The sequence below is a fragment of the Corythoichthys intestinalis genome, chromosome 15 (genome assembly GCF_030265065.1).
Source record: "Corythoichthys intestinalis isolate RoL2023-P3 chromosome 15, ASM3026506v1, whole genome shotgun sequence".
NCBI classification, from domain to species: domain Eukaryota; kingdom Metazoa; phylum Chordata; class Actinopteri; order Syngnathiformes; family Syngnathidae; genus Corythoichthys; species Corythoichthys intestinalis.
Window position 1 is genome coordinate 3,866,941 of NC_080409.1, and position 23,971 is coordinate 3,890,911.

The 23,971-nt window shown below is 42.7% G+C and overlaps 1 protein-coding gene across 3 annotated transcripts in view; it reads right to left on the reverse strand.

Annotated features, from left to right (window-relative positions):
- Positions 1 to 23,971, reverse strand: part of dicer1 (dicer 1, ribonuclease type III) — a 207,712-nt gene that overhangs the window by 21,595 nt on the left and 162,146 nt on the right. Inside the window, exons 23-26 of one of the 3 annotated variants that reach the window (XM_057859860.1) lie at positions 20,409 to 20,561; positions 6,825 to 7,448; positions 5,122 to 5,374; positions 3,482 to 3,750 (exon numbers count right to left, since the gene is read on the reverse strand). In XM_057859860.1, coding sequence (XP_057715843.1) covers positions 3,482 to 3,750; positions 5,122 to 5,374; positions 6,825 to 7,448; positions 20,409 to 20,561 — 1,299 coding nt within the window. Of the gene's footprint in view, positions 1 to 3,481; positions 3,751 to 5,121; positions 5,375 to 6,824; positions 7,449 to 13,249; positions 13,843 to 20,408; positions 20,562 to 23,971 lie in introns of those variants that run through there. The other 2 variants (XM_057859862.1, XM_057859861.1) reach the window with 2 other exon arrangements.

The following is a 23,971-nucleotide window of genomic DNA, read 5'->3' on the forward strand; positions in this document are numbered from 1 at the left end:
TTGGCTCCGATGGCGGTGGAAGATGCTGGCCAGACCTGGCAGGCCCAAACGTATTGTGAGGGTCTGCTGGGAACGTCTGGCAGAATCCCCTGTCAGAAAGAGTTTCAACACCCACCTCCGGCAGAACTTCTCCCTTGTCCCGGGGGAGGTGGGGGACACTGAGTCCGAGTGGGCCAGGTTCCGCACCTCCATTGTTGAGGCGGCCGATCAGAGCTGTGGCCGTAAGGTGGTTGGTGCCTGTCGTGGCGGCAATCCCCGAACCCGCTGGTGGACACCAGCGGTAAGGGATGCCGTCAAGCTGAAGAAGGAGGCCTATCGGGCCTTTTTGGCCTGTGGGACTCCGGAGGCAGCTGACAGGTACCGGCTGGCCAAGCGGACTGCGGCCTCGGCAGTTGCCGAGGCAAAAACTCGGACATGGGAGGAGTTCGGTGAGGCCATGGAAAACGACTTCCGGACGGCTTCGAGGAAATTCTGGTCCACCATCCGGCGTCTGAGGAGAGGAAAGCAGTGCACTATTAACACTGTGTATAGTTAAGATGGTGTACTGCTGACCTCGACGGGACGTCGTGAGTCGGTGGAGAGAATACTTCGAAGCCCTCCTCAATTCTGCCGACACGCCTTCCTTTGAGGAAGCAGAGTCTGGGGACTCTGAGGTGGGCTCTTCGATCTCTGGGGTTGAAGTCACTGAGGCGGTTGGTAAGCTCCTCGGTGGCAAGGCCCCGGGGGTGGATGAGATCCGCCCGGAGTTCCTAAAGGCTCTGGAGTTGTAGGGCTGTCATGGCTGACACGCCTCTACAACATCGCGTGGACATCGGGGACAGTGCCTCTGGATTGGCAGACCGGGGTGGTGGTCCCCCTTTTTAAAAAGGGGGACCGGAGGGTGTGTTCCAATTATAGAGGAATCACACTCCTCAGCCTCCCCGGTAAAGTCTATTCAGAGGTGCTGGAGAGGAGGGTCCGTCGGGAAGTCGAATCTCGGATTCAGGAGGAGCAGTGTGGTTTTCGTCCCGGCCGTGGAACAGTGGACCAGCTCTACACCCTCAGCAGGGTCCTCGAGGGTGCATGGGAGTTCGCCCAACCAGTCTACATGTGTTTTGTGGATTTGGAGAAGGCGTTCGACCGTGTGCCTAGGGGAATCCTGTGGAGGGTGCTCCGGGAGTACGGGGTACCGAGCCCCTTGGTAAGGGCTGTTCGGTCCCTGTACGACCGGTGTCAGAGTCTGGTCCGCATTGCCGGCAGTAAGTCGAATTCGTTCCCAGTGAGGGTTGGACTCCGCCAAGGCTGCCCTTTGTCACCGATTTTGTCCATAATTTTTATGGACAGAATTTCTAGGCGCAGCCGAAGCGTTGAGGGGGTCCGGTTTGGTGACCTCAGCATTGAATCTCTGCTTTTTGCAGATGATTTAGTGCTGTTGGCTTCATCAAGCTGTGACCTCCAACTCTCACTGGAGCGGTTCGCAGCTGAGTGTGAAGCGGTTGGGATGAAGATCAGCACCTCCAAATCCGAGACCATGGTCCTCAGTCGGAAAAGGGTGGAGTGCCCTCTCCGGGTTGGGGATGAGATCCTGCCCCAAGTGGAGGAGTTCAAGTATCTTGGGGTCTTGTTCACAAGTGACGGTAGGAGGGAGCGGGAGATCGACAGGCGAATCGGTGCGGCGTCTGCAGTAATGCGGACTCTGCACCGGTCTGTAGTGGTGAAGAAGGAGCTGAGCCGAAAGGCAAAGCTCTCGATTTACCAGTCGATCTATGTTCCTACCCTCACCTATGGTCACGAGCTTTGGGTCGTGACCGAAAGAACAAGATCCCGGATACAAGCGGCCGAAATGAGTTTCCTCCGCAGGGTGTCCGGGCTCTCCCTTAGAGATAGGGTGAGAAGCTCGGTCATCCGGGAGGGACTCGGCGTCGAGCCGCTACTCCTCCGCGTAGAGAGGAGCCAGCTGAGGTGGCTCGGGCATCTGGTTCGGATGCCTCCCGGACGCCTCCCTGGAGAGGTGTTCCGGGCATGTCCCACCGGCGGGAGGCCCCGGGGACGACCCAGGACACGCTGGAGAGACTATGTCTCTCGGCTGGCCTGGGAACGCCTTGGGATCCCGCCGGAGGAGGTGGTTGAAGTGGCTGGGGAGAGGGAAGTCTGGGCTTCCCTGTTAAAGCTGCTGCCCCCGCGACCCGACCCCGGAACAAGCGGAAGATAATGGATGGATGGATGGAACTCATCAAGTCCATGCCTCTGAGACTGCAAGCTGTCATAAAAGCCAGAGGTGGTGCTACTAAACACTAGAGATTAGTTTTGTTATTTCTTTGTTTGTTTCCGATGATTCCATTTTTTCCCTCAGAATGGAGTCATTCCATATATACTTTATTTCCCTGCACTTGCCCTATAAAAGTAACATTTACTGAGCACCACAATGTTTTTATTCATTTCTTTTAGTGTTTCTAAATGCTAAAGAGTTGCACTTTTGAACTAATTCATTATTTTTTTAAGCTTTTAATCAGAGTTTGTTCTACATGATAAAATGTCTGAGTGAGCGCTCGTCCGAACACTGGTGATTCTATACTTTTTGCTAGGGGTTGTACATTTAAAAAATTATATATTTATTATTGGTTATAGATATCTGTATCGGCTTTGAGGAGCAGAAAGTTATCGATATCGGTTTCAAAAAATGGATATCGTGCACCCCGAGCGTCTACACACTGCTGACTTCAGCCGCACTTCATGTTGTTCTGTCTAAACCAGAGGTCCGTTGCAGAAAATGTAAAAGATGGCGCCGCCCATGTTTCGCTTAGGAAACCTGTCTGTAGTCTGAAAATGCTATTACTTAATTAACTCTCTGGGCCATAACATCTGTTGTACTCGTCATTACGACGTCATTTTTTAACAGTATATCATTGTAAAGTAGCTTTCATTCAACACCAGATGGCAGCACTGTATTATCGTAACATAACGAGTTTTCCCGAGGCGACCGGAAAGGTCCAGTTGTAGTTCGATTTATAATCTTTCAGTAATCAAGCAATGTGTGTGATTTTCCATATTTGGCATTCGAAATTCTTCAACTTTAACTGGTTATGACACTTTCAAAAATGTAAACATTTTGGCAAAAAGTTTATGCCATAATCATTTGATGATTCAGGAAAAAAAATATGTACAATAAGGCATGTTTGAACAGTTTATTTAGTTTATAATTATTCATAGATAAATCAACCCCCTAATTTCACAAAAAAAATGCTCAGAGTGTAAAGTGTTAGTCGTATTTTATTTGTTAATTCTGTTCCATTTGTGCTGCAAAAATATGCGACTTGCCATGTGAAGGGAATGCGAAGTGACACGCATTCGTCATTTATTAAACCCAATGACATGTGACGTATTGCAGTAGTCACGGAAGTAAATATGGTCCCTTGATAGCTTCATGCGTGGTACCAAGAAATAAACCTTATTTCCTACACCTTTGTCTGCCATTGCTTGTACGTCTCTTGACTTGACTTACCTCAGAGTCCATGCCTTGCATCTCATTCTTTTCCAGTTGAAACTGCACAAAGTCATCAATAACGTGGAAAAGTTCCGGTGAGATAGATTTGAAGTACTTGTGGTAGTCATACTTCACGGCCAGAGAGGCAAAAATGGTGTTGTTGACAAGTGCTGAGCGCAGATCAGTCAGTACACCAGGCGAGTGTTGCCGTGGGTCTTCATAAAGGTGCTTTGTAATGAGGTAGTCAAGTATTGCATCACCAAGGAACTCCAATCGTTGATAACAATCTGAAGAGTCAAGGACCGTGAAATAAATGCATAATAACATACCAAAGATGACACGCATTGATGAATTAATCATTTTCAGGATTGTGGTGTCTATTTTCTCCTTTTGTCAATTTTTGTTGGCTTTTGTTGAATTAAACTCTCAACCGTGGTTTCTAAAAAAGAATTGGGTTGTGAATATTTCACATTCCATTCCAGCCAAATAAACTACTTCATTAGTCTATGTCAGTCAGTTTGTCCAAAACATTACATATTAGGGATGTCCCAATCCAATCACGCCATTTTTCAGAGGATCGGAATCGGGTGAAAAGGATCAAATTTTTAATTAAAAAAAATATATTCATGTTTTTTTGCTTCGTAATCGTACAGCCTCTCACTTCCCCTCCTGCTGCTTTTATTGGTCATCAGTGCCCTGGAGTTGGCTTGTTAAAGTTAACGAAGATTGACAGGTTTAAAGCTTTGGTCTTAGCAGAGAAGCGTGGTAGTTTTACCTTCAAAGGTGCAGATCTGTCCATCCTCATTTAGCTTGGTAACTCATTGTGTAAGTGAGAGGCTGTTCTCAGCATCGTGAGCGTCAAAGCATGAGTGGATTTGACTGGACTCACTCAATGAAGCATTTCATAAAAACACGCATTTTGCTACATTATGAAAGTGGCTAGGAGGGACAGTAACATGTTTAAATCCTTTTTTTTGTTTGTTTTAAACACTTCTTTTCGGTATCGGATCGGCACATTCTCAAAATCGGGTGACTCAGGTGCAAAAATATGCGATCAGGACATCCCTATTACATACTAGTTCTTTCTAATTATGTACAGTTCAGTTGGGCTACAAATTGCATCAATGGAGGGACACATTTGTAATTCATGTCTCTGTGGATCTTGCGTTAATCAAGCACTGGTGCACATGTTGGAACAGGAACGTGATGTCACCAGACTGTTTCGGAGTCACTGTAGATTTTGAGGCTTTTCAAGTCACTTCGTATTAATATCGGGTCATTTTTTCGCATTGGGAATCAATGGGGCCCTTGGAAATATGTATATGGGGATATTTTAATCAAATTTAGGTAGAACTGTAAAATTTTTGGCAAAAACTTATACGACTTTTGTGTGCTTTGCAAAACTGCAAAGTTTTTATGTTTTTATGTGTAAATTATGTGAATCGAATATAAAAGTGTAAGACAATAAAAAACACGATTTTGAAATGTTTTTACCATTGGAAAAGGGATATTATTTGTGGAGAGCTTTGTTTTGCAAAGCATCCCCACAAATAAACTTGTTTTACGTCGTCTTATATATTCGTCATAAAAAAAACAAAACAAAACCACCCCATGTAAACAAAATTGAAAAAAAATTGTGTCAAATTCTTAAGTTTTACCTGTGATGGTGTTGTAATGGTAGGAAGCATGAGTGAAGGCCTGCAGTACATAGGCCTTATTCTGAAAAGTGTAGTTAATCTTTTTTTCAAAATTGTCAAAGCCAGAAATCAGATGATTGAGGGTCCGCTCTGCATCTGGATGTTCAAGCATGCACCGTGGTGGGATTTTCAACCAGCCATAGCTCAATTCACCAGCTGTTTGTGGGCTGATATGAATTTCTTCTGTCAAGCTTCCTCTCTGGATTGGTAATACCTGCCACCACCCAAAAAAAAAAAAAATAATAATAACAAATGTATAGGTTAGTGATATAGGGCTAGTAACATTTCATGCTAATAACAATTTATAAATTCTAAATTACATACTGATTAAATATAAATGATAAATTTATTAATTCAATTTATTCATGAAATGAACATTTATCATCAGTGTCAATAATATCAATTATCTGTTATCTGTGAATAACTTGTAAATAAATGCCACTAAAATGATCCCTTTCACATCACTCAAATCTGCATGCCCTTTGTCTTTAAAAGCTGTGGATGAAGTACTCACTTTTCTTACTTAAGTAAAAGTACAGATACAGCTAAAAAAAAAAAAAAAAAAAAAGTACAAGTACAAGTATCTCAGAAAAAAGATACTCAAGTACAAGAGTACTTGCTTTAAAATTTACAAATATAAAAGTTTTTTTTTTTTTTCCTGATACAAAAATAATAATAATAATAAATATACATATACCGAGATCTGGGTCAATATTCAAACAAAGAACCAAAAAAAATTCACTGACTGCTCAGTTTTATGTAAAACAGAATGGGAAAAAAAACAAGCAATAAAATTGACTGTGCTGTAAAAAAAGCTGAACAAGCTCAAAAGGGTGCATTCATCTATTTTACAGGCATGAATCTGGAGTAAAGTTTCATTCTTGTTCCCAGAGAAAAAAATTACCATCCCATTCATCCCAATCATGGGGCCGAGTGAAAAGGTAAATCCGATCCAGTCCCACTCCAGTAGAATGACTCCAAATCCCGTCCCGCTCCCTGTCAAAATTACTCCCGCTCCCCCAGTAAACACATACAGTTGGGACCCATATGGATATCACTTAGGCTGGTTGGGCATGAGACGGCACGCGCGTAGACGTGACTCGCAGTCAAGATTTTTGAAGGTGCACATTAGGCTACGGCGTAGGGTCGTAAATCGGGTCTGTGTTAACGGCGTAGGTCCGCTGTCACCGCTACGCAGAAGCATAAATCAGCCTTCAGAGTGGGCTACATTGCTGGGCCCCAAATGCACTCTAGATGAGCTCTAGGCAATAGGCGGGCTACAGCTGGGCTCCACTGCCCCAAATTTTTCCTTTTGATTTTTTTATGGAAATTTTAAGAAACAAATCATGATTTTAATTATACAGAAAATACACTTACATTTGAGTCCATTATTTTTTTTCTTCATAAGGGGTCTTTTGAGCCATGTTTAGTCTGCCCCCTCAACTAGGACCTGTTTGCCATGGGTGACTCTGCCAGGGGCATAAAGCCCCAGACAACATATCATGATAGAGGACTTTTCCCATATTGCACACTACTACACACATAAATGTGTTTAACTTTAGATGAAAATTTTCTCTCTCTGCCTTTCTCTCCCAGGTATGCTTAAGTGTTCTAAAAGACAAAAACAACTTCTATTGTACAATATGGAACAAATATCACCTTACCTTCAAGCCCAATGAGCACAGGAACATCTGGGCAGCTCTCTCACCACAGCTGGTCAGATAGCAGCCAAGCAGAGCCTCGACACAGTCAGCGATGCTCTTATCTGCTATGCACTGCTCTGTGTGCAAGTCGTAAGAGATGGACTGCTTTCCAAGCTCAGTGCCATTGTTCTCCTCTGATGGATCCCAGAATCCCACCACAAAGTCGTCCTCCTCACCTGCCTTGCTGGGGTCTAAGTAGCACATGGCATCCCATGAGCTGTAGTCAAAGTCCTCGGCTGAAGATTCCGTGTGTAGTGGTTCAGAGTGATGGTGGGACAAGGGGTAGGTTTTTTTGGGAGGAGCTTTCCATTCATATGGCGTCTCTATGGATGGTGATAGGCCTGAAGCATTGGTTAGAGAAGGTGGGAAGCTGCTCAGAGAGATCTTTTTTCCAAATGCACCAGATCCTAGCAACATATTGTCGATGAACTTGATGTGTTCCTTGTAGTACTCCAAGTCATCTTCCAAGTTGACCTCATCTTTTGTTTCATCCTTTAAAAGCAGGTCTCTGTCATTATTGACCTCCTTCAACTCTTCACCACAGTCATCAACAGAAGGTCCATTAGATAGATGTACTTCTCCACCCTATATGAGGACAACAGATATAGTGCATGTATTTAAAAAAAACTTTTATATCCCTTTCCCACTGGCCAAAAAACCCATGTCAAACCACTAACAATTGGCTTTTGGTGGCAGTGGGAAAGGTGCAGCGACCGTGTCAATCAACTCGCCAAGCGACCCACGTTAAAATCACCTCGGCTCTGATCGTCATGCCGTGTGATAGCAAAACCCCGGGTCAACAGTCAACACCCTAATCTACGTGGTGACGTAGGCTCTTACGTTATGCGTCATAACAACGTGCCAGTCGCCTCCCATTTAACACGATGCTAACAACAAAGCTAGTAGAAGAAGAAGAATTCACGTCGCCTACGATGCCTCAGCACAAGCAGAGTGTTGATCCTTTGCTGCATTTCGACCAATTATGAGGGCTGTAAAAAGCATGAAAACAGAGAACACAAACGGAAAGGAGGCTTCCATGTTGCTCTGGATCGTTTACTTCCTTGAACTGAGTGAATTCGGTCGCACTTGTCGACGTTCGTCTTAGCGTGGTGACGTCATGTAACCTTACCCACGGCTGAGGAGGGGTGGGGGGTTAGACGGGTGAAAAATTTAAAAAAGACACGACTTTTTTTTTGTCAATGGGAAAGGTGCCCAATGCCAAATGCCAATTGCTAGTGGGTTGCATCGCTTGGAAAAAACGCACGTTGACCCACTAGTTTCAGTGGGAAAGGGGCATTAGATTGAAGGACACAATACTTTGAAAATCAAGCGGTTTTGTCAGCTTGTAAAAAAATTAACGATTACGCATCCTAGCAAAAGACTAAGGCAGACAAAGAACAGTTCTCGGGACTACGACTCAATTTGTATTCTCAAATTTCCCAACCTTTTTGCCAGCTGTCCCTACGGAGTCAAGGAGAGCATGTTTTTAGGACGCTTTCTTTCAAACATAGTTAAGGTCTCCCAAATCGGAATTCATGCAGCAATTACGTCAGCAAAGAGCGAGAGAGGCAGGAAGGATTACAGGGTTGGAGCTGTACATTAGCGCCTAGCTTGAACTCGGCTTATAGGCAAGAGGCGGGTTTGACAACTGTCATGAAAAAATTAAAAAAGGGGGAGGGGGAAAAGCCTGAAAAAGGCTCGTTTTTTTTTCTGTGCGCCAAACGAGCAGTAGTTCAACATTGCTTACATGGCTGAGCGTCGGGGCAAACTGTGTGTGCATCATGCGCGCACGGTGCTTGCATGCGTTCTATTAATCCATATAAATTTTGAATATAAGAATAAACTTCCTCTTTGCAGAAATCAAAATTAGGGCTGTCAAAATTATCGCGTTAACGAGCGGTAATTAATTTTTTAAATTTATCACATGAATATTTGACGCATTTAACGCACATGCCCTGCTCAAACATTAAAATGACAGCACAGTGTCATGTTCACTTGTGTTTTTTGGTGTTTTGTTGCCCTCTGCTGGCGCTTGGGTGCGACTGATTTTATGGGTTTCAGCACCATGAGCATTCTGTAATTATTGACATCAACAATGGCGAGCTAGTAGTTTATTTTTTGATTGAAAATTTTATAAATTTTATTAAAACGAAAACATTAAGAAAGGTTTTAATATAAAATTTCAATAACTTGTACTAAGATTTACCTTTTAAGAACTACAAGTCTTTCTATCCATGGATCGCTTTAACAGATTGTTCATGTTAATGCCATCTTCTTGATTTATTGTTATAATTAACAAATACAGTACTTATGTACAGTATGTTGAATGTATATATATCCGTCTTGTGTCTTATCTTTCTATTCCAACAATAATTTACAGAAAAATATGTCATATTTTATAGATGGTTTGAATTGCAATTAATTACGATTAATTCATTTTTAAGCTGTGATTAACTCGATTAAAAATTTCAATTGTTTGACAGCCCTAATCTAAATATGATCACCTGAGAATGACGTAGAGCCAGCATGTGTCATTTGTTTTGAGGCTTCTGTGCATGCGGGTCAGTTTGCTTAGTGCATATGGGACTAGTTATGCGTAGTACATGAACGGGCTAAATGGAAAAAGGTAGTCTAACGGGCACGCCAAAATGAATAGATATGAAGAAAAATCTTGCACACACGCTGAGATGCTAACAGTGAGCGTCCTCTTAAAACTTTTGGACGACAAGACAATGAGACTAATAAGTATTATTGTCCAAAAGACTAAGACAAAATTTAAAAGGGTTGCCAAAAACAATACTTAAGATTAATGGCTTATAATAACAGATTTGTTTACATTGAAAATTCCTGTATCCTTTTTTTTGTTTTTAAACATGGTGGGCAGCCGGTGGGTTTGCAAATGTTCTGTGGTAAACCCCGTTCATTAACTTTGATCTATCAAACCTTAAAACAATACATTTGCAATAGAGCAGGGCGGTAAACCGAAAATTTACCGTTACCGAAATTCTTCACGATGACCGACGTAATTTTGACCATGTCTGTAAATTCGGTAATTTAATAAAAGAAGAAAATATAGTCTTTTCATCCCGCTTTGACTCTGTGTTGTTCGGCTATGTTCATTCCCCTTTAAGAAAGCAGACAGTGTGCTTACGTTTGGAGTCACATGGTTTTCAGGAAGCCAATCAAACAGAAACCCGGTAGGCTAACGCTAGCTGCTAACGCTAGCGGCTAACGCTACAAGTAAACAGGATGAAGTCGGGCTTAAGTTAGCTTTGTCAAACTTTCACCCGACATTAAGTAAACTCTTGACGGGTTCCAGATAGGGATGGAAAAACCGAGGCTTTCTGAAACAATGAACCACTTTTAAGACAATTGCCCTAAATTGAATCACTGTTTGACACACTGCAAGAGCCCCATCTACTGGATAAACAGTGCATGTTTCTTTTTAAAAGTAAAGTTGACATATTGCCTCAGCATTACATATCTTCAATAGAATTAAGTGGATGTCGTCTATTTCAACCAGGAGATCGTGTCATTGAGTGTGATTTACACAATTAAAGTTGACCTTTTTAAGCCTGTGTCATTGCTTTTGTCTGTGAAGATGTGTTCAAAGCAGTATTTGTAATACACGACAGTGGTAGTCTTGTAAGTGGCTCGTCCTAGTTGACGGGGAGTAACTATGTATTGTTTATTCATTCATTCATTCATTTTCCATGCCGCTTTTTCCTCACGAGGGTCGCTTTTTTGTAAAAATTACAGTACAGTAAGCACAGTGCTTGGGAACAGGAATATTATTTATTGCATACTGTAAGGATTTCCAAAATCAGAAGATGTAAATAATTGAGCTGAATAAAAGAAAGGTTTGTGAAACATTTTATTTTTTAATTAAGTATAATTTCTGGGGGACGGGTGGATGTGTCGTATTTGTATCTATTCTAAATATCTAAACGTATGCCACTATCTAGTGTATAACAATGCGGAATGAATTTAATGAAATTCAAGTGATGATATTTTTCAAGTCATACAAGCTGTTATAAATGTTCACACAAGAATTCTTATTGTTTACAAGATTTTTTTTAATACTTAATTTTTAGACTGCATGTGCAATTGTTAAATTGAAAGCTGGTAAATAAATTTAAGGAGAAACTGTTAATTTGTATTCCATGCATTGATTCAAATTTTCAAATTATATAACAGTTTGCTTGGGCGAATTTATCGTCATTTATCGTTATCGAGGTAAATCTGCTCAATTTATCGTGATACGTACTTAAGGCCATATCGCCCAGCCCTAATTTGCAATGTAGTTCAGGATATAGCGCTCTTTTTGCCAAAACCTCTTTTGGGATAAGTTCCAGCAAGATCCATGACGCTTAACGGGAGGAGAAGCATTAAAATTTAATATATGTAGGTATCGATGAATCCAGGATAGTGCCACAATTATCAAACTCTACATCCAAAGTTGTTGACAGTCCAAAGCAGGGGTCGCGTTAACCGAATATTTTCCGTCGTTGACAGATTTTTTAAAACGGTGACGGAAAAAACTGAAGTCCATCAGTCATTTTGACCGGTTGCAATTCACACCCCAGACCACAGGGTGGCGAGTGAGCATATTAATTAGCTATTGTCTCTCTTGATGCATGACGTCGTTGGCCTTACTCTGAAAAAATGTCAAGGCAACTGAGTGTCGGAAGTTTCTTCAAAAAGCCCCAAAACGACGATGGTGTTGATAAAAGAGGTGAAAAAACAGGGACTGCACAAGCGGGCACGCAAGTCAAGTCCATGCGCACCAGGAGGAAAGTGTGAGACTACGTTCAGGCCATAGCAGGTGAACTGTTAATTTCATTGTTCCATATGCTACATATGGTAGGCTACCTACCTACTGGGGCCACAGTCAGCTGTTTTTGTCACTGCGGAGAAAAAGTTACATATTCATCTGCTTGATGTGTGATGGCACGGTGTGGATTCTCTGTTAAGCTTGTTCGGACAGAATATTAATTTAAAATGAATGAAAACTAAATACTATTGAATATGTTGAAGCGGTATGCAATGTTAAGAGTCTTGTTAACTGTAGGCGCACTATCCTATTCCCCTCACTATCCACTCGCGGGGGCCTGCGCTTGTCAGTGACGTTTCTTATTCTCGCTATATGATTATACAACTTTAACATTTGTTAATAATACGCTCTGTGTGTAGTATCATCCATCGCTTTTCCTTTTTAAATGGGCACTTATAAGCGAACGCAAGAAGTAACAACATGAACATTTTTAAACAGGCATTTCACGGGAGAGCATTTCGACTCTTCGGCCAATCATATAGCGAGAGCGAGTGGATAGTGAGGGGACCGCGCACGGCTCTTAAGTGTCTCTGTCACGTGACTGTCGTAGCCGGTGTAGGCGCTTGAATCTACACCGGTAACACGCTCGGCCAAATGGACACACAAGTACGGAAGGTGAATTATGCCAAACAAAGGGTCACCACAGTGTCATTATCATCATTTAAAAAATTTAAGTGACGGGTAAAAATAGATTATGACCGGATTTTTATGACCCTGTCAGTCAAAATGACAGACAACGAAAAAGTCTAGCGCAACCTCTGGTCCAAAGGTGATTCCAAAATAATGCATGCATGAATGAATTGACCTTTCGCAAACTCCTCCTAAATGGCAATCGACTCATCAAACATCTTAGAGACCATTGTTAATGGACCATATCTGGCAAACTCTCGGATGCCCCATTGTCTAATTGATAGATTTGGTGGTTTTGAGATCGCCAACTGCACTGAAACTTGACCTAAGACCACGAAAAAGATCAACATTCTGCGCACGTCCAAAATGGTAACGCAATGCACCTATTGAATATCTAAATCTGACACGGGGTACGCCAGGAGTATATGAGTATGAATAAGTTCTTTGCCTTCACAAAGCCAAAAAACAACTGGATTTTAATGGAACCCTGATGGATGGTAAAAACAGGAGTAAGTGTACCCTGCCCGGAGGAGTACCGGGGCTCCGCCCTGGAGCCAGGCATGGGGTCGGGGCCCATGTGCGAGCATGGTCGGGCCTTCGCTCATGGGTGCCAGCCCGAACCGAATACATGGGCTCATCGTCCCGTGGACCCACCACCCGCAGGGTCCGGTGCAGTGTGGACTGGGTAGCAGACCAATGTGGGGACCTTAGCGGTCCGGTTGGCTTTTGGAACATGGAACGTCACCTCTCTGTCGGGGAAGGAGCAGGAGCTTGTGGAAGAGGTTGAGCAATTCTGACCAGATATAGTCGGCCTCACCTTGACACATAGGTCTGGAATCCAAGTCCGGAGAGGGGTTGGACACTCTCCTTTTCTGGAGTTGCTCCGGGGGGGGGGCGGGGGCGGAGGGCTAGGGTGGGTCTTTTAATTGCCCCATGGCTTCCTGCCTCTGTGTTGGAGTTTACACCGATAGACGAAGGGTCGCTTCCCTGCGCCTTAGGGTCGGGAACAGGTTCTCACTATAATCAGCGCATATGCACCGAATGGTAGTACATATTACCTGCCCTTTTTGGAGTCCCTTGGAAGGCCCAGACAACTCTCTTCCCAGCTACTTCCACCAGCTTGTCTGGGAGAATCCCAAGGTGTTCCCAGGCCAGCAGAGATATATATTCTCTCCAGCGTGTCCTACGTCGGCTGTCCTAGGTCGGCGCCCAACTGGTTCCTCACGACATGGAAGAGCAGTGGCTCTACTACGAGTCCCTCCCACGGCCTAATGTGTCCTGGTGCCATGTGCACCAATGGGCATCCTTATGCCCGAACATGGTGTTCGTTATGGCCAAACTGTAGGGAGCACAGAAGTCCAATAACTAAACACCACTCGGGTTCAGATCAGGCAGGCTGTTCCTACCAACCACTCCTCTCCAGGTCAAACTGTCATTGCCCATGTGGGCGTTGAAGTCCCCCAGTAGGACAATGAAGTCCCCTTTCGGGGCGCTTTCCAGTACCCTTCCCACAACCTGGATTAAGATAAGCGGGAGACGACGACGATTTCAATGGATTGAATCATCTTGACATACGGTATCACACCAAGTGGAATGCCTAAAAAATAAACAAGCTTACAGACGTGTTCTTTCAAGGTAAAATTAAGCTAATGCCAGAGGCTAACCAGCGAGTACCAGCAACATTCAGAAAAATGATATAAAAAGTTGTATTTACATCATGTCTTGCTTAAGTCTGCTCTATAAGTGCGCAAAAATTAAAGCAAGTTATATAGCATCCTATTAAGGGCATTGAAATGATATTTTAAAATTTTCATGTAACATTTTGTGAATAGACATCTTGGTATACCAACACTTGGCGTGTCTGTGAGTGTTGAACCTGTATGCTTTTGCCTTGATTTGTGCTGCAACGAATAATCAATTTACTTATGTAATTCGATTAGAAAAAAGCTGAATAAATTTCCAAGATTCGTTTAGAGTAACTTTGTAATGGTTGTTTTGAAAGTTACATTCAATTTTATTGATTTGGGTGGATATAATGCCCTCTAGTGGTAACAGGAAATATGGCATAACTAGTCTAACATGGCTGAATCCAGCTGCTCCCTGTTAAGACCAAAATAAGGTATGTTTTATTTTGAGCTAATATTTTTGTTAATGCATTCGTTATTTAGTTTAGAAGTATATTTAGCAGGTTTTTTTTTTGTAGGAATATGTGTTTGAAAGATTTGTTAAGAGCATTGTAAAAAAATTTATAATTAAAAAAAAAAAAAAAACATTAGCATTTTAAAGCCTTTAAGCTAGTAGACTTTGCTACACAATTTAGCCAATTGTTCTTTTGTTGTATTTAGATCCTCATTTATTATTCTTTTTTTATATTGTTTAAGGCTAAGCTCAGGTATTTTTATTCTTAAATATAAATATTGCTCTTGTGAAATAAAAGTGCAATTTTGCATAGTTTGAAGAAACACTCAGGAATTGTATTTTGTATTTGCATTAAATGCTCTTTTGAAAGTGTAATTTTAGCAAGCCAAAACAAATATTATTGCAAGCATAAACATTTGCTTGTTTTACAGATGATAAAATTTATCCTGCAACACATTTTCGTAATCCGATTACTTGATTATTCAAACTGATAGATAAATTGATCACCTAATTAATTGATAGCTGCAGCGTTGATAGCTTGCTACAATTTTCCATATTTTCAATACAACCCTGCGCTGCATGTTGTAAACATTTTTGCCTCAATCTAGAGCAGTGATTCTTAATCTGGGTTCGATAAATCTGAAGGCTGGTTTATACCTGACGCATCCACGTGTTCTGAACGGCTTCACGCAGAAAAATGACATATCAGCAAATATGCCTTTCCACGCAGCACACAAAACCGTCAGATTTCCGCAACGCATACCTGCTGAATTTCTTAAACCACACGGACGTTTCCGTGCCATTTAAAATGCACAGTGTACGAGCTACCCAGGCATGAAAATGGGTCAGAGGTTAAAAAGGTGAGAAGGGTGTGGAGGAAATATGTTCCAGTACACTGTACACCCCAACAAAATATTGAGCTCTGTCGACCCACACTGTGTTTCAGCAGGGCCGTGCAGAGACCGGTGGAGGGGCGGGTGCTCGTAGATCAAAAGGAGCACATGAACAAGTATTTAATACACCTTAAAACAACATAACTTCAATTTTAACCAGCTTTAGATAATTATTGGCTGCGACTGTGACATACTTTAATTGGGAGGGGGGCAACAGTGAATAGAAATCAAAACTGTCATCAACACTTTCTGGCTTTGACTCAGTCAGTCTGCCTATTTTCTTCCCTCAACCTCTGCATCAAAACTTCCTTCCTCAACTTGTTCATCTGAGAACAAACCACATTAGATGGTCATTGAGCCACCAACAGCACAGTTTTCTTAAAACTATTATTTCATTATTATCCATACTTAACAACTCTAGCACCTAATGATTAATAAAGCAATGACATAAAATCTTATAGAAACATAACATTGTAATTGTGTTTATAATTGTATTTAATACCCGACTATCCTTGCAAACTTGTTCTTACCAGGTCTGCTATTCACCCAGCTGATGAGGTATCCACTGCCTTTAGCAGCCTCATCTAACTCCTTTTTTTTATCCCTCAATCTCCCTTCCCTACGAGGCATGTCTATGTAATGAAATATAAATATTAAAAAAAAACAAAAAAAACAGACTCCCCGGTGGCTTTAGTTTTAAAGCTTTCTTAATTTCTTTCTCTCTCAATAACGATGGAGGTAGATTTGTGTTTTTATTATTCAATCAAAAAACAAAGTTACTTCTATCAAAAACAAAGTTGCTTCAATCAAAATACAGTATATACTTTTAATCCCCAAAAAGTCACTTCAATTAAAAAAATTGTTTTTGATTGCAAAAATAAATCTGAGACAAAAAAAGCATTTGAAAACTATTTTACTTGATTGAAACAAATTTTTCCATTGAAGTAATGTTGTTTTGCGTTTGGGCCACATTTTGGCTAGGACATTTGTGTCTTTATTATTCAATCAAATAAGTTGCTTCAAACAAAAAAATACATATAAAAAGAAAAACTTTGTACACGTGTCAATCACCGTTTACCAAAGCCTGAGAGGGTTTGAATAGACTCACTATGAAGCATTTAATAAAGCCAAGTATTTTCTTACTACTTTATTCTTGTTTAAAAATAATTCGGTGGGGCAGTAACATGTTTAAAACTTATCATAATTCTTACATTTTGAAGTGCTTGAAAACCATTTATAAATGATACTTTGGTGAAAAAAGTGAAAAAACATGTCATATATATGTATCTTTTTTCAATGTAAAATCTGAATAAATGCATTGAACACGCACAAAAAAATGGGGGGGGGGGGGTACTTCGCGGTTTTCACTTATTGCGGCGGGTTCTGGTCCCCCATTAACCGCGAAAAACGAGGGATCCCTGTATTTCTGAAAAGCTTTAAGAAGCAGGACTCATTCCCACCACTCGTCGGGCCGCTGTTGTGCCGACACCGGCCGTCAGCTCAAATCCAAGCCGAAAATAACGCATCTCCGGCGGACGACGGGAGCGATGTGAGGCGCCACCTCCATCCGAGAGCATGCTGCTTAATTTGACTCAACAGTGTGTTTCTTCGTTTATATTACCGCTAAATACACAAGCTTGACGCCAATTTAACGGGAGCTATTTTTTTTCATGGGAGATTTGGCTAGCTCTGGCAGTGTTCAACGCAAGCTGCAACGAATGGCAGTAACTTTTTTATATCGCAAAATGGGAAAACGATTGAAACCATTACTCACCAAATTCAATCTGCTGGCAAATACAGGCAAGTGTGTATGCTGCGCTCTGGTCTGCCCCGGTGTGGATAAGGCCTGCTTTTTGTTTTCGCAGCTATGCAATGCCACCCGAAGGCTCTCCGAGCACTCCATGTACAGTAAGGAGTGCGCGCGTTTGGAATAATGGAACGCACCTTGGGCCGATGATTGGTTCTCGTCAGCGAAGCATCTAGAAGGATTTGCTGACTGTCCAAGTGTGACATTTTTTAAAGAACCGATTTCTTAAGTGCTCAGTTTACGTACTAAGTTAATCACATGATGATAATAATAATGTAACGTTGATAATAGTCAACCGTTTTATCAGATTGAAATTCTTTATTTGTGGAAACTTATTGAACAACACGACTGCTATCTGCCGCAGCCAACGCACATATCTCCCCCGCCAGAACAAACGTAAACACGGAAGGCACGTCCCTCGCTCTCCCGCACCTCCATCACCCCTGTACGTCATGCGGTGCATTCAGGAACACATGCTAACACCCTCGCCACATTATAACTCGATTCGTTACAATAATAATAATAATTAAATAAAACCTCCCGACCCCCACCCCCCCCCTCCCAAAAAGAATTTCTCCTCGGATCTACGCAATTCACGTAGGTCGCCATTTTTGACTTCAAAACGGCGAATTTCGCCGAAAGGTGAGAGATTTTCATGCCTGGCTACCATTGGCGGACGCGAGTGGAGGGGGCGGAAAGGACTCATCAACTCTTTTGGCAAGACATGGCGCACAAACTATTAATTACATAAGTTCACACAGTGCGCCTTGGGTGGTATGGGTCAGGGGTTGATTGGGGGCCTGGCGCTTCTACCACCCTGTGGCCGGTGGTTCCGGTGCACGGGGCCATGCCCGCGCGACCCTGCCTCTTAACTCACGCACTTCTCACTTCGGCACTGTAAATATCTTTCACGCTGACACTTACATACTCATTCATTTCTCCGGGGAGAGCTGGGACTGGGCCATACAGTCCCTGCCCAGCTTCCCCCTGTTTTTAATGCATCACATCCCAAGGTTGTAGGAGGGTAGGGACCAGTTGGGGCGGGCTTCATGGTTACCTCCTCGCGGCTGGCCCCGCCATTCCTGCACCTTTTTTAAATGCACCACACACACCATACTCCACAGGAGAGCTCCGGCATAAGACGGTGGGACCGGCGGCTGGGTAGAAATTCCATGCTGCGGTCCCACTGCCCCAAGCCAAGCTCTCCTATTTGAATGCATACATTGCACTACCCTCCCCTCACAATCCCATCACGGTGCTGGGTAATGGCTGCCAGCCGGGAACCTGGCTGCCACAGTAATAGGGTGGTAGGTGAATGTTGAATGTATGTACAGTGGGGCAAATAAGTATTTAGTCAACCACCAATTGTGCAAGTTCTCCTACTTGAAAAGATTAGAGAGGCCTGTAATTGTCAACATGGGTAAACCTCAACAATGAGAGACAGAATTCGAAAAAAGAAAAAAAAAAAAAAAAAGAAAATCACATTGTTTGATTTTTAAATAATTTATTTGCAAATCATGGTGGAAAATAAGTATTTGGTCAATACCAAAAGTTCATCTGAATACTTTGTTATGAACCCTTTGTTGGCAATAACGGAGGCCAAACGTTTTCAGTAACTCTTCACTCTTCGCTTGGTGTAAAGAAATCAACAGTGGGAGCATTTATTAGAAAATGGAAGACATGCAAGACCACTGATAATCTCCCTCGATCTGGGGCTCCATGCAAGATCTCACCCCATGGCGTCAAAATGATAACAAGAACGGTGAGCAAAAATCCCAGAACCACACGGGGGGACCTAGTGAATGACCTACAGAGAGCTGGGACCACAGTAACAAAGGCTACCATCAGTAACACAATGCGCCGCCAGGGACTCAAATCCTGCATTGCCAGACGTTTCCCCCTGCTGAAGCCAGTACACGTCCAGGCCCGTCTGCGTTTCTCTAGAGAGCATTTGGATGATCCAGAAGAGGATTGGGAGAATGTGTTATGGTCAGATGAAACCAAAATAGAACTTTTTGGTAGAAACCTAGGTTCTCGTTTTTGGAGGAGAAAGAATACTGAATTGCATCCGAAGAACACCATACCCACTGTGAAACATGGGGGTGGAAACATCATGCTTTGGGCTGTTTTTCTGCAAAGGGACCAGGACAACTGATATGTGTAAAGGAAAGAATGAATGGAGCCATGTATCGAGAGATTTTGAGTGAAAATCTCCTTCCATGAGCAAGGTCATTGAAGATAAGACATGGCTGGGTCTTTCAGCATGACAATGATCCCAAACACACAGCCAGGGCAACAAAGGAGTGGCTTCGTAAGAAGCATTTAAAGGTTCTGGACTGGCCTAGCCAGTCTCCAGATCTCAACCCCATAGAAAATCTGTGAAGGGAGTTGAAACTTCGTGTTGCCCAATGACAGCCCCAAAACATCACTGCTTTAGAGGAGATCTGCATGGAGGAATGGGCCAAAATACCAGCAACAGTGTGTGAAAAGCTTTTGAAGAGTTACAGAAAACTTTTGCCCTCCGTTACTGCCATCAAAGGGTACATAACAAAGTATTGAGATGAACTTTTGGTACTGACCAAATACTTATTTTCCACCATGATTTGCAAATTAATTCTTTAAAAATCAAACAATGTGATTCTTTTTTTTCCACATTCTGTCTCTCGTGGTTGAGGTTTACCCATGTTGACAGTTACAGGCCTCTCAAATATTTTCAAGTTGGAGAACTTGCAAAATTAGTGGTTGACTAAATACTTATTTGCCCCACTGTATGTTGAATGATCACAATGGGAGTATGTCATACTCTCAATGTGAAACATTAAAACTGTTCAGACCAACCGGGCACTTCGACTTCCATTCTCTGTGTCAAACAGCTGAACAGGACAGGTTTAAAAAATAAATAAATAAATAAATAAAAACAGGCTGCCAAAATGAGAATTTGAATGGGAATTCGCTTACAGTAGATAGAAGCTTGTTATCTTAGCTACATCAGTTTTGAATTTGTAAGACATTGCGTCATTATTTAATTACGAGTGGTTTGATGAATACACATGTAAAACTCATGGGGTTCGGTACCTTTAGCAAGGTTAAGAACCACTAATCAAGAAGATGTTGCACTGGCATTGCTCCAAAATAAATCACTTAATCCACTCCGGTATATGTATGAAGTCACAAAGCTTTTCAGATTAGCAAGCATAACTCAAGGCAAAAAATGTCAAAATACAGATTCACAGTCCACTTACCTCATCTGGATCCTGTTTGTCACTAATGGTCTTGTCCTGATTGACCACATAGCCAGGAGGCAGCCAGTTGACGGGGGGATCAAAAATGGACACCACCATCCTACTAGGAAGTCCCTTCTTTTTTCCTAAGCGGTACAGGTTGCAGTTGCTCACCTAAACATTGTGAAGGTATGAGAGGATGTGTCATGAATCCCAGAAGCTGTTGTGTACAATTCACTTTCTGTTGAGATGTGTATGTCTTTTAATTATGAAAGGAACACTGCCATGCTGGTGATCCCGCTAAAATAATTTTGCAAACAATGCACTATTGCTGGGTCTACTTTTACACATTTAATATACTGTACATTGTGACCAGGCTAGTGCTGCAACAATTAAACGATTAACTCGAGTATTTCCATTAGATAAAAAGCTTTGAATCAAATTTTGCTGCTTCGGGGATTTGTTTAATTAGAATGGCATCGTAATGGTTCATTATGGAAGTGTTTGCATTTAGTTTTATTGATTTGGGTGGACATACTGCCCTCTAGTTGCAACAATGAATATGGCATAACTCATTTAAAATGGCTAAATCGAGTTGCTCCCTGTTAAGACCAACATATGTAGGTAAGTTTTTGTTTGAGCAAACGTTTATTATATGCATTTGTAATTTAGTTTATTGGTATATTTTGCAGATTTTTGTGGGAATGTGTGTTTGAACGATTTGTTAACGGCATTATAGAAAAAAACGTTAGCGTTTTATAGCATTTAAGCTAGCAGACTTTTGCTATACAAGTTAGCCAGTTGTTCTTTTGTTGTACTGAGATCATCATTTATATATTTTTTCATACTGTTTGAGGCTAAACTCAGGTATTTTATTCTGAAATGAAAGTGCAATCCTGCATAGTTTGAAGAAACTCAGGAATTTTATTTTGTATTTGCATTAAATGCTCTTTTGAAACTACAATTTTAGCAAGCCTTTACATCTCCTAAAATGCATTATTTATTATTTTTATTATAATTTTAATTACTCCACTTTCTCCACTATTGATTATGCAGAACAGACTTGAAATAAAACTAAAAAAAAAAAAAATTATGAGAATTCAGAATAAAACTAGCTTTATCACGATTATTTTAAAAGTATGCTTGACAGAGCCAACTTAGGGCTTGCCATGCTCTGGTATGTCATCCTATAAACATGCATTTAAAAAAAAAAAATCATGTATTTTTCGGTCCTCAGATGGCTGAAAAGTCCAATTCTGGAACCAGAGACTTTTGTGTAGTGTGGGCATGGGATGTGTTACTGGGGGTGGAATTTGATGTGGATTCTTGGGTGGTAGTTTCCCTCTCCTTTCTGCACTGTCTTTTGACTGTGGCAGTCCGGCGGAGATTAAGTTCATGGAATGTGGCTCCCTTGCATAGACGGTCTCTCCATGCAGACCTATTTTAGGCAAGGTCTTCCAAGCAAGCGCTGTTGATGTTGAACTGCTTGAGGCAGTTTCTTATGTTGTCCTTGTAGCACTTCTTCTGCCCTCCAGGAGCTCTCTGGCCAGTCAGCAGCTCTGAATAAAAGACCTGTTTGGGCAGTCGCGTGTCTGGCATTCGGACAACATGGCCGGTCCATCTAAGTTAATGTTTAATGACGGTGAGGCCAATGCTGTCTTTGTTTGCCTTCCTCGATTACACTGACATTTGTCCGTTTCTGCTTCCACGTGATGTCCAAGATTTTACGTAGGCACCTCTGGTGGTAGGACTCCAGAGTTTTTATGTGCCTGCTGTAGGTGGTCCATGTCTCTGCTCCGTATAGAAGTGTAGGGATGATAACAGCCTTGTAGACAAGGATTTTTGTCCTTGCCAGCAAGTCGGGTTTTTCAAAGACCCTTCTTAGGAGCTTTGCAAAGGCTCCTCTGGCACAATAGATTCGATGGTGCACCTCAGAGTCAATGTCTGCGCGCGAGGAGAGGTGGCTGCCCAGGTAGGAAAACTGGTCCACATTTTCAAGGACTGTGTTGTCGATCTTTATTGTTGGCGGGGTAATGGTGGAATCTTGTTGAGGCTGATAGAGCACCTTGGTCTTTTTAACATTTATGGCCAGTCCTAGGAGCTTGTATGCTCTAGCAAAAGCATCAAGTATGGTCTGTAGATCTTTCTCTTTGTGGGTGACGATGGAATTGTTGTCTGCATATTGCAGTTCCACGATGGATGTATTGGAGATCTTCGTCTTGGCCTTGAAACGATTAAGATTGAAAAGCTTGCCATCTGTTTTGTAAATGATCTGGACTCCAGGGGGTAGACTGTTACTAACTAGGTGGAGAATGGTTGCAATGAAGACGGAAAACAGGGTAGGGGCAATAATATTCCCTCTTTTGACCCCAGTTTCCACCTTGAAAGAGCTCTTCTGAGGCATTGGGAGGAGTAGATGTCCATCAGGGAGGGGAGAGGACAGCCCATGATTCTCTGCGTCGTCTTGAATGCCCTCTGAAGCCTCGCCTTGTCTGCGTCAGGGCAGCTCCCGTACCAGGTGTAAATGCAGTATGTTAGCAGGCTCTCAATGGATGAGTGGTAGAAGGCCAGCAGCAGCTTCATATCCAGCTTGTTCTTTCTGAGAACTCGCAGGAAGTGCAGACGCTGCTGAGCTTTCTTTATGATAGCTGTTATATTTGCTGTCCATGAGAGGTCATCTGAGATCTGGACTCCCAGGAACCTGAAGGTGTGGACCCTCTCCACACACTCGCCGTTGATGTACAGGGGCGGCAGGTCGGTACCGTTCCTCCTGAAGTCCATGATGACTTCTTTGGTTTTGGTGGTGTTCAGGGCCAGGTTGTTGTCAGAGCACCAGGCTGATAGTTTGTGGACTTCTTCTCTTCCTGTGAGATTAGTCACTGTGGTGTCAACAGCAAACTTGACGATGGTGTTGTTCCTATGGATTGGGCTGCAGTCGTAGATGTAAAGGCAGTACAGGAGGGGGCTCAGCACGCAGCCCTGTAGTGAGCTGATGCTCAGTGTGCGGGTGGAAGAATGGTCAGGGCCAAGTCTCACAGTCTGGGGTCTGTTGGACAGGAAGTCCTTGATCCAGGAGCATGTGGGGGGGGGGGGGGGGGGGGCAGCTTGGTAATGAGAATGTCCGGGATGATCATTTTGAAATCAGAACCATAACCCACAAAGAGCATCCTGGTATAGCTCTGCTGCTGTTCCAGGTGACTCAGCACCGCATGCAGAGGTCTGGTGATGGCGTCCTATGTGGATCTGTTCGCCCGGTATGCGAACTGGTGAGGGTCAAGTGTGGGGGGAAGACTGTCCTTGATGCGCCGGAGAACCAGCCTCTCAAAGCACTTCATAATTATTGGGATGAGGGCGAAAGGGCGGTAGTTGTTTGGGCCAGATACTGGTCTCTTCTGGGGAACCGGGGTGATGGTAGCGGATTTCAGGCAGGTTGGGATGACTGGTTGGGATAGGGACAGGTTGAATATCCTGCAGAAGATCTGGGACAGCTGGTCAGCACATGCTCTGAGTACTTTCCCTAGTACTATGTCCGGCCCCGCAGCCTTCAAGGGGTTTACTGACTGTAAGACGTTCCTCACATGAGG